The sequence below is a fragment of the Engraulis encrasicolus genome, chromosome 20, assembly GCF_034702125.1.
Source record: "Engraulis encrasicolus isolate BLACKSEA-1 chromosome 20, IST_EnEncr_1.0, whole genome shotgun sequence".
Taxonomy (NCBI): Eukaryota; Metazoa; Chordata; class Actinopteri; order Clupeiformes; family Engraulidae; genus Engraulis; species Engraulis encrasicolus.
In genome coordinates this window covers 43,408,975-43,418,939 of record NC_085876.1, presented here as the reverse complement: position 1 = coordinate 43,418,939, position 9,965 = coordinate 43,408,975, and the positions used below count along the sequence as shown (strand labels likewise).

The window sequence follows — 9,965 nt, the reverse complement described above, 5'->3', positions numbered from 1 at the left end:
TTGACCATTTCCAGCCTCCAAAATGTTTTGACTTCATGTGTCTGTTATAATTAGGCTAATTAGCACACAACGTTTGTGCAAATCTGTCAACCCGATCAAAAAATATTGTACAAAGTCAACCATTTTGAAAGTCAGCCATTTTAAAAGCATAATATCCAAATTTCCAACAGCTCATAAGCCAATTATATTATTAACACACAAGATTTACTGCAAATCCCAGCACCCATTGAAAAGTTGTGGCCTAAACAAAAGGTAGGCCGTCTCGAAAGATTGCCAACTTCAAAGTCAGCCATCTTGAAAGTCAGCTATCTTGAAAGCACTGGCCTCACAATTTTACATATATAATTATAGAGTGTTATCACACAAGGTTTAGTGTAAATCCAAGCATCCATTCAAAAGTTATGACAAACAAACTGTTGGTTATGTTGAAAGATGCCTGGCTCGCAAATCGGCCATCTTGAATGTCGGCCATCTTGAAAGTGTTGGCTTCCAAAATTAAATCAGTTCATGTACATATTATAGACAGTTACCATACACATTTTTGTGCAAATCTATGCACAGATTTTATGTTGACAGCAAATATATTCATTGGTGGTTGGTCAACGTAATACCACTGAAATACTGTTTTTCGGGGATATAATAAACAGTATTCACTTGTTCTCTCAGTGGCAAAAATGTGTTAAATAACTCCCTTGAACTTGTGGGTAAACTTTCAATGTTTTTCTGAGATAAAAACAATTATATTTCTATAAAATAATCCATAATGTTGTATGACCCTTGTTTGGTCTTGGAGGGAAAATGTACACTGGATCCTTTCCGTAACTGCACAATGTTGCCATATGGCAACAAACCTAAAAGCACCCCCCCAAAAAACTTTTTTTTGTAAAAAATTGCAAATATGTCTTAAGAAGTTCATTTTATGTGACAAAAACCACAGTAAGATTGTTTTCCATGAGGGGATAATAATGTGTGCAGTGTTATGCATTTGTTAGGCATTATTCAAACCTTATATAACCCTTTGTAAAACATTTGTTAACCATTATCTCTTTATTATTTCCCATTACTTAATCATTAACATAGCCTACACTGTTAATGGTTTTCGATACTGATACATGTGTGTGAGAGAGTCGGGGAAGGATTTGGAAATGATGAATGGTTTCTGTATCATTTACCAATCCTTCCCCAACTCTCTCACACACATGTATCAGTATCAAAAATCATTAACAGTGTATGTATTATGAGTTATCCTGTAATATTCTCAGTCTGCGAAGCTATCTTTTGATTTTCTTTTCACTAACAGCTCTGTTCACCACAGTAACTGATGGACAAACAAAGAGTGAAAAGGTTACTGGTAATATCTGTTAGGAGAATCAGATAGAAAAGGTATGATTTTATATGATTCAGGACATCTCATTGTATACCTGTTTTAAAATGCCAAAAGCATTGGTTCCAATCCCTCCTCCTGCAATAGTTTCATACAAGTGTGTCTGATTAACCACAAACCAAAAATAATAATAAAGGTATGACAGACGCACAGACTTACACACAGTCGGACAACCCAAGGCACCGGCAGGCGAAGGCACAATAATAATCTCATTGCCTAAAGACGGAGTGTAACCTACCTGCAGGAATGTGACATCATCAGCTTCCATCTCCTCCTCTATGGCTCTGATTGATTCTGAAAGAGATGAGATCTCTCTGCTCAGCTTTTCAATCTTCTCCTTCATCATCTGACTCTTCTGCTCCTCTTCCTCCCTCAGTGCAGCTATCCTGGCTGCCTCTTCATCTCGTAGAAACTGGTGAAGCTTCTCAAACTTTGCCTTGATTTGCCTCTCAGTGTTATGAACTTCAGTCTATTAACAAACACATCAGAAACTGATTACAATTAGTCAGCTAAAGTTTATCCGTTAACCCTCAAATCAACATGACACTTATTCCTTAATGTACTGATTCATGTCTCACCTTAATGTGAGCTGCTGTTTTATCACAGAGGAGTTTAACTTCTTCAAATGTCTTCAGTTTCTCCTTTAAGGGCGGCAGTTTGATCTTCAGCTCATCCTGAAAGGAATAAACACTATTAAGGTCACAAAATAATGTAAAAATAACATTACTAAATGATTGCGGGGTTAGGTTACAACATCTTGTAACTATGTAAATAATTTCTCACCTTGTGTTCAGGTGCTGCTTCATCTATGGGACTAAAGTTGTGATTTTTATGTTTCTTTGAGTCTCGACAAACCCAGCACACAGTTTCTTTATCATCTAGACAGAAGGCCTTGAGTTTCTCACTGTGCAGACTGCAGAGCACCTCAGACCCTGCTGAAGCTCTCTGACTCCTCTCCTGTAGGAAGGTCTCACACAGGTTCCTTAACGCCATGTTGGGTGGAGGAAAATCTTTTGAACATTTTCTCCTGCAATAGGGACATTCTCTGGATCCCTTCGTCTCCCAGAACTGCTGCAGACAGGCCTTACACGCACTGTGAGCACACGTCAGTAAGACAGGATCCTTGTAGATGTCACAGCACACAGGACAGGTGAGATCTTCTTCGAACTTTGATGCCATTTTCTTCTACACAAGGCAAAACAGTAAAACATAGTTTATGGATACCTATTCCAATCCACTCTCCCCCTCTCTCACCCTCTCTCTCTCTCTCTCTCTCTCTGTGTGTGTGTGTGTGAGTGTGTGTGTGTGTATTTGTTTGTGTGTGTGTGTGTATGTGTGTGTGTGTGTGTGTGTGTGTGTGTGTGTGTGTGTGTGTGTGTTGCCGTACACCTAATGGGGGCCTTGGTTGGTATCTACTGGTATATGGGGGGCCTTGTCATGGGAAAGATTTGGAACCCATTAGGTAAACCTACTTGCAACATTTGAACCAAAACAGTGCAAGAAAATTCCATAATTGTCAAAGTTTAAAGTACTTATATGATACACCAGCTCTTGACACCTGTTGCAGCCCATTTACTTTCACTTTTGATTTGGTGGAATAAGAAACAATCTCAAAGTTTTAACTGTCAATGTATTAACAAAAACATCCTCCATTCATTCTGCAAGCCATTAAACGAAAGGAAAATATCTTCTATTTAAGTAAAAAGTGTGCCATACCTGTTCAAGCAAGCGTTACAGGATAGGTCTGTGAGCTGCCCTCTGTACCTTAGCCTTCACTTCCTCATTCCCAAAGGAGGGAGAGGGAGGAGGGAAGAGGGAGGGACTCAGACAGGCAGAAGCAGCAGGTAGGCTACTGTACTGTCTAAGGTATTCCACTGCAGGAGATAGTCAAGCTAACGTAGGTCTGTAACATTAGCAAATCCTGCAAAGCAACTGATTTACTGTCTCGTCTTCTGAATCTTAAAGTTTCCAAACCTTTCTTGTCACGGGACCCCATTTTGACATCCCAAATTTCTGGGTCTTTTCTGGAAAGTTTCAGGACAAGAAATAATACATGACAGAGCTACATAAGTTATAAGGTATTAAACCTAGATATTTATGACAGTCTAAAACTTTAAAAAAAGATATAATAGTGCTTCAAGGAAAATATTGAATAGTTATGTTATATTAATTATACCCCAGAGTTGAAAAACACTGCCTTCAGCCTAAGTAAGCTACAGTAGATCTTTGAAAATAGAAGGTTTTGGTGCGAGAAGGAGCATAATATGTCACCCTGATGGCTGACCTGATTCCCACTGAGGAGACAAGAGGGGCCTGTACTAAGAAGCTGGTTCAGGAGTAAAGCAGGTTAAGTTAAGAGGTAAATCATCTAATAGAGGAGCCTGGAGTCCTCATTGTCTTTAGAACCCAGAGGACCCCAGGCTCTTCTATTAGATGATTTACCTCTTAACTTAACCTGGTTTACTCCTGAACCAGCTTCTTAGTATAGGCCCAAGGACTAGTGGAGGGATGTGGAGCACATGTGGGTGAGGAGGATGAAAACAAACCTGAACATTGAACTCCACATCTGCAGACAGCTGTTACACCTTTTTAGAACTATTTCAACACACCTTTTCAAAAATACCTTCATGATACTGAAAACCGTGTTAGTTTTGTAGCACATGTGGGTGAGGAGGATGAAAACAAACCCCTCATGACTGATGAGCTCCACATCTGCTGACAGCTGATTGGTCGAGTGAATTGTCCTCGAGTCACACATCTCAAGGAAAGACAAAATGACAACAGGGAGACTTGTTTGAATACAAATAGTAATCTTTATTTATGGCACTGTTTCATTTCACATATTTCTCATATCCGAATGGAGATGCTGCTTCAAAAGCTCAATGAAACATGAAATGATCTAATGATTTCCCCAAAGGCGTACCCAAATGTTTACATGCCATGTGGGGAAGACTGTCACTGTTGGACTAATAGTTGGATTTGTACCTCTATGAGGAGAGCAGCAGATTGGGCCAGTTCATGCTCCCAGAGGACACACACCCTTTACTCTACTACTACTATTCTATACACCATTAGACAAGAGAGAGGTCCATGCGGCTGACCCGGGTTCGATTCCCGAGCCGGGTCCTTTGCCGACCCCTCCCCATCTCTCTTCCAATTCGCTTCCTGTCCACATCTCACACTCTCCTATCGTATAAAGTTGAAAATGAAAAAGAAAAAACATTTAATATAGACATGAGGTGCAATCATGAATGAACTACATCATTAAAAATGGCCAATTTGGCCTGTTAAGTCTCAGTAATGTCTGACCCTGTATTGGTGGCCCTGACCATTTTGGTATCATGTACAAGTTACAACAATTATAAAGGACTGTAAGATGACACAGCAAGACTATATCAGCACAAGTCTTACATCAACAAATAATGTGTTAGTGCTGTGCATTCTCTCTCTCTCTCTCTCTCTCTCTCTCTCTCTCTCTCTCTCTCTCTCTCTCTCTCTCTCTCTCTCTCTCTCTCTCTCTCTCTCTCTCTCTCTCTCTCTCTCTCACACACACACACACACACACACACACACACACACACACACACACACACACACACACACACACACACACCTCTATCTGTGCTGCTCTACTCTTATCGAGGTCTTCACTGGTAGCATCCTCAGAGGACATTCATTAGCAGTACCAAAATATGGAAACACTCTCTCAGTGAAAGTGTGTGTGAAGCTGTGTAAATGTGTGTTATTATCGGGGTCAGAGAATGACAGCTTTCCTCTGTCCCAGTCCAGCTGCACTCTGATCCTCTGGAGTTTCTGCTTCACTGTGAGGAGAGTGAGGGGCTGTGGTGGGGCATGCTGTCCATATTTACCATTATTATAATGCACACACCACTGTCCACTCAAGAATATGAAGTCTCCCTTCCTCTGGAGAGACTCTGCCATCACACCCACATCCCACCATGTGTTGTCCCCAACCTCCACATCCCAGCAGTGTGTCCCTGAGTTAAAGCCCTCAGAGCCCAGGAAACAGGGATACTCATCAAATCTCTCTGGATTATCAGGCAGCTGCTGTTTCTTATCAACACGCCTCACACTGGTCAGATCCTCAGACAGGATCAGTTTTGGGTGTGCAGTGTTGGGGTCCAGAGTAACAGGAGCTGCAGAGAGGAAGAAAACACACAGAAGCTGAACACTAAAGATGCGTTCAGGACGACAAAGACCTGTGACGGTGCCCCTTCCTGCACCTAATCTCGAACCGAAAGTCTGAGCATGTGGGACCAGAAAGTTGGTTTGCGATGCGAACTGAACAATACTTGGTTTTTCCTCTGCGTACCATGACAACAATGTGGATGTCAGCAGGTTTATCTGGGTAAAAAATGGGCACATACAGAACAGTGCAGAACCCGGTATGACCGTGTTTGTGTGTGTTGTGGGGAAGGGACAGGGGCATGCCTGATGAGGCGTGTGTGTGTGTGTGTGTGTGTGTGTGTGTGTGTGTGTGTGTGTGTGTGTGTGTGTGTGTCTGTGTGTGTCTGTGTGTGTGTGTGTGTGTGTGTGTGTGTGTGTGTGTGTGTGTGTGTGTGTGTGTGTGTGCGCGCTACTTACTGAATTGAACTATGTCCTGCATTTTCTCCCAGACTCTGAACTTCAAGTTGCCCAGGTGCTTTGCCACATTGATTAGAGCTTCTGAAAGCTTCTCTGTATTCTGCAGTGTACACTGGGCTCTGGAATAACATTCAGGAGTCAGTGCTGTTGTGTGGGTTTGGGTTCAGAACCAAAGACAAGAGAGAGACAGGAGGCACATCACTCACCTTTTCACTGTGCTCTTGTAGTTCTGGAAAGATATAGAATATTGTTAAAACCACCTTGTTTTGCATTTGTTTATTGTATTTTGCATTCATTTTGTGAACTACATTCATCAATACCATGCATTTCAACACTCTGTACCACATACTTACAGTAAGCAGACAAGTAATGACATAGATACACGTGTATTATGTGTTATCTGTGAAGCTATCTGTTGGTTTATTTTTACTAACAGCTCTGTTCACCACAGTAGCTGATGGACAAACAAAGACTGAAAAGGTTACTGGTATTATGATGGGAGGTTCAAAAAGAAAATATACTGTATGATTTTATGATTCAGCACATTTCATACCTGTTTTAAAATGCCAAAGCATTGATTCTAATGCAGTTTCATACAAGTGTGTCTGATTTACTACAAACAAACAATAATAATACAGGTATGACAGACGCATGGACTCACACACAGCCGGACAACCCAAGGTACCTACCGGCAGGCGAAGGCACAATAATAATCTCATTGCCTAAAGACGGAGTGTGACCTACCTGCAGGAAAGTGACATCATCAGCTTCCATCTCCTCTTCTATGGCTCTGATTGATCCTGAAAGAGATGAGATCTCTCTGCTCATCTTATCTATCTTCGTCTTCATCATCTGACTCTTCTGCTCCTCTTCCTCCTTCAGTGCAGATATCCTGGCTGCCTCTTCATCTCGTAGAAACTGGTGAAGCTTCTCAAACTCCTCCTTGATCTGCTTCTCAGTGGTATGGACCTGGGTCTAAAAACAAAAAAACATATAATAATAACACAACACAAATGAATGTCATAATTACTCAGGTAAATTTGTAATAAATGTAATAATGTAATAAATGTAATAAACGTCTTTCTCTGAAACATGTCTCACCTTAATGTGAGCTGCAGTTTGGTCCCAGAGGAGTTTAACGTCTTCTATTTTTTTCAGTTCCCCTTGTAAAGGTTGCAATTTGATATTGAGCTCTCCCTGAAATGAATGATCATTATTTAGGCCACACTATCAAAACAATAATCACTAAATTAATAAAGGGGTTAGGCACCATTTTACCTACTAGATTCTCACCTTGTGTTCAAGTGCTGCTTCATCTATGGGACTAAAGTTGTGATTTTTATGTTTCTTTGAGTCTCGACAAACCCAGCACACAGTTTCTTTATCATCTAGACAGAAGGCCTTGAGTTTCTCACTGTGCAGACTGCAGAGCACCTCAGACCCTGCTGAAGCTCTCTGACTCCTCTCCTGTAGGAAGGTCTCACACAGGTTCCTTAACGCCATGTTGGGTACATCGCCTTTTGAGCATTTCCTCCTGCAGTAGGGACATTCTTTGGATCCCTTCCCCTTCCAGAACTGCTGCAGACAGGCCTTACACACACTGTGGGAACACGTCAGTATGACAGGATCCTTGTAGATGTCACAGCACACAGGACAAGTAAGATCTTCTTCAAAATTTGATGCCATTTTCTCCTATACAAAACAGTAAAACATAGTCATGGATACCTATTCCAATCCTTCATGAGAGATCCCTGCAGGTCACTGCCCAATTAATAATGTACAGTCTTGGTCAGGTGTGTGTGTGTGTGTGTGTGTGTGTGTGTGTGTGTGTGTGTGTGTGTGTGTGTGTGTGTGTGTGTGTGTGTGTGTGTGTGTGTGTGTGTGTGTGTGTGTGTGTGTGTCTTGCAGTAGGCCTACAACTAATGATCACTAGATGAAAGCATGTTGCCAGCTGATCATGCACATTAGCCTAATTCATAAAATTGGGACTTGTTTCTTTTCCAAAATATTACCTCAGATTTCATTTGAATCAAAACAGGGCAAGACAATTTGAAAGTACTTACGATACACCAGCCTTCGACACTTGTTGCAGCCCGTTTACTTCCACTTTTGATTTGGTGGAATAAGAAACAATCTCAAAGTTTTAACTGTATTAATGGAATACAATTGTAAATGTATTAATATAAACATGCCCCGTTCATTCTGCAAGTCATTAAACAAAAGCAAAAAATCTTCTATTTAAGAAAAAAGTGTCACAAACGTGTTGAAGCGGTACAGGGGAAAGAGCTGCCCTATGTACGTACCTCATCCTTCACTTCCTCATTCTAAAAGGAGGAAAAGGGGAAGAGGGAGGGACTCAAGACAGGCAGAAGCAGGGGTGTAGTGGGCGCGGTACGCGGGGGGACGCAGTCTACCCACTTCTCCTGAAGTGAGATTTAAAAAAAAATCTTCTGCCCATGTTTGAATACAAAAAGGGATGATCACATAGCATTATTGCAGGTGATTGACCAAACAGATGGAAACGGAGAAGCAATGACGGTAGATTAAGGACAGTAGGGGGGTTTGACATGATAAGTTGCCTAACTATTTGATGACTTTAAAAATCGCGTACCCCCACTTTAAAAATCCCCACTACACCACTGGGCAGAAGCAGCAGGCACTGTACCGTCCAAGGCAGGGCTATTCAATTAAAAGTCACTGAGGGCCAGTGTATCATATTCCTCACAGTAATAGGGCCAAACATAATACTATATGTACGTAGATAGCCCGTCCATGTTTTCATTTTGTTCAGATCTTGCGGAGCCTTGTCATGCAGGGCCGGATCAGACCCTGCATGGGGCCTGCAATTGAATAGCCCTGGTCTAAGGTATTCCTCTCCTGGAGATAGCCAAGCTAATGTAGGTTAGTAACATTGGCAAAACCTTCAAAGCAACTGATTTACTGTTTTGTCTCCTTAATCTGCTTAAAGTTTCCCAACCTTTCTTGTCATGGGACCCCATTTTGACATTCCAAATTTCTGAAGATTTTCACAATAAATAGTACATACACACACATAAGGTATTGAAAATAGCCCATAGATATTTATGACAGTCTAAAATTGTAAAAAAAAAAAAAAAAAAAAAAAATGTTTCAAAGAGAATATTGAATAGTTCCTATGTTATATTAATTATACCCTTTTCAGTAGAAATAGAAAGGTTTAGAAGGTTTTGGTGCGAGAAGGAGCATAATATGTCAACCTGATGGACCTCATTCCCACTGAGGAGACGCCCCTACCTGGGAGACAAGAGGACTGGAGGGATGTGGAGCACATGTGGGTGAGGAGGATGAAAACAAACCTGAACATTGAACTCCATATCTGCAGACAGCTGTTACACCTTTTTAGAACACACCTTTTCAAAAAAACCTTCATAATACTGAAAACTGTGTTAGTTTGTAGCACATGTGGGTGAGGAGGATGAAAACAAACCCCTCATGACTGATGAGCTCCACATCTGCTGACAGCTGATTGGTCGAGTAAATTGTCCTCGAGTCAAACATCTCAAGGAAAGACAAAATGACAACAGAGAGCATTGTTTGAATACAAACAGTAATCTTTATTAATGACACTGTTTCATTTAACATATTTTTCATATCCACATGGAGATGCTGCTTCAAAAGCTCAATGAAATATAAAATGATGTAATGATTTCCCCAAAGGCGTACCCAAATGTTTACATGCCATGTGGGGAAGACTAGCACTGTTTGGACTAATATTTGGACTTGTACCTCTATGAGGAGAGCAGCAGGTTGGGCCAGTACATGCTCCCAGAGGACACACACCCTTTACTCTACTACTACTATTCTATACTCCATTAGACAAGAATAGTAGTAGGCCTAGACAGTGCAATCATCATCACTGCTATTACTATTCACACCATTAGACAAGAGAGAGGTGCAATCATTAATGAAAACGTGTAATTTAAACAAAAGCTTTTCT

At 41.1% G+C, this 9,965-nt stretch overlaps 1 protein-coding gene across 1 annotated transcript; it reads right to left on the bottom strand.

Moving 5' to 3' along the window:
• Positions 1 to 4,980: 4,980 nt before the first annotated feature.
• On the bottom strand, positions 4,981 to 8,253 carry LOC134436668 (zinc-binding protein A33-like). The gene is made up of 7 exons (XM_063185979.1): positions 8,053 to 8,253; positions 7,283 to 7,681; positions 7,091 to 7,186; positions 6,734 to 6,964; positions 6,196 to 6,218; positions 5,990 to 6,108; positions 4,981 to 5,541 (listed from the first exon to the last, which is right to left on the bottom strand). Exons 2-7 carry the CDS (start codon positions 7,673 to 7,675, stop codon positions 5,000 to 5,002), a joined length of 1,404 nt encoding a protein of 467 aa, XP_063042049.1. The 5' UTR covers positions 7,676 to 7,681; positions 8,053 to 8,253; the 3' UTR covers positions 4,981 to 4,999.
• Between the last annotated feature and the right edge of the window lie 1,712 nt (positions 8,254 to 9,965).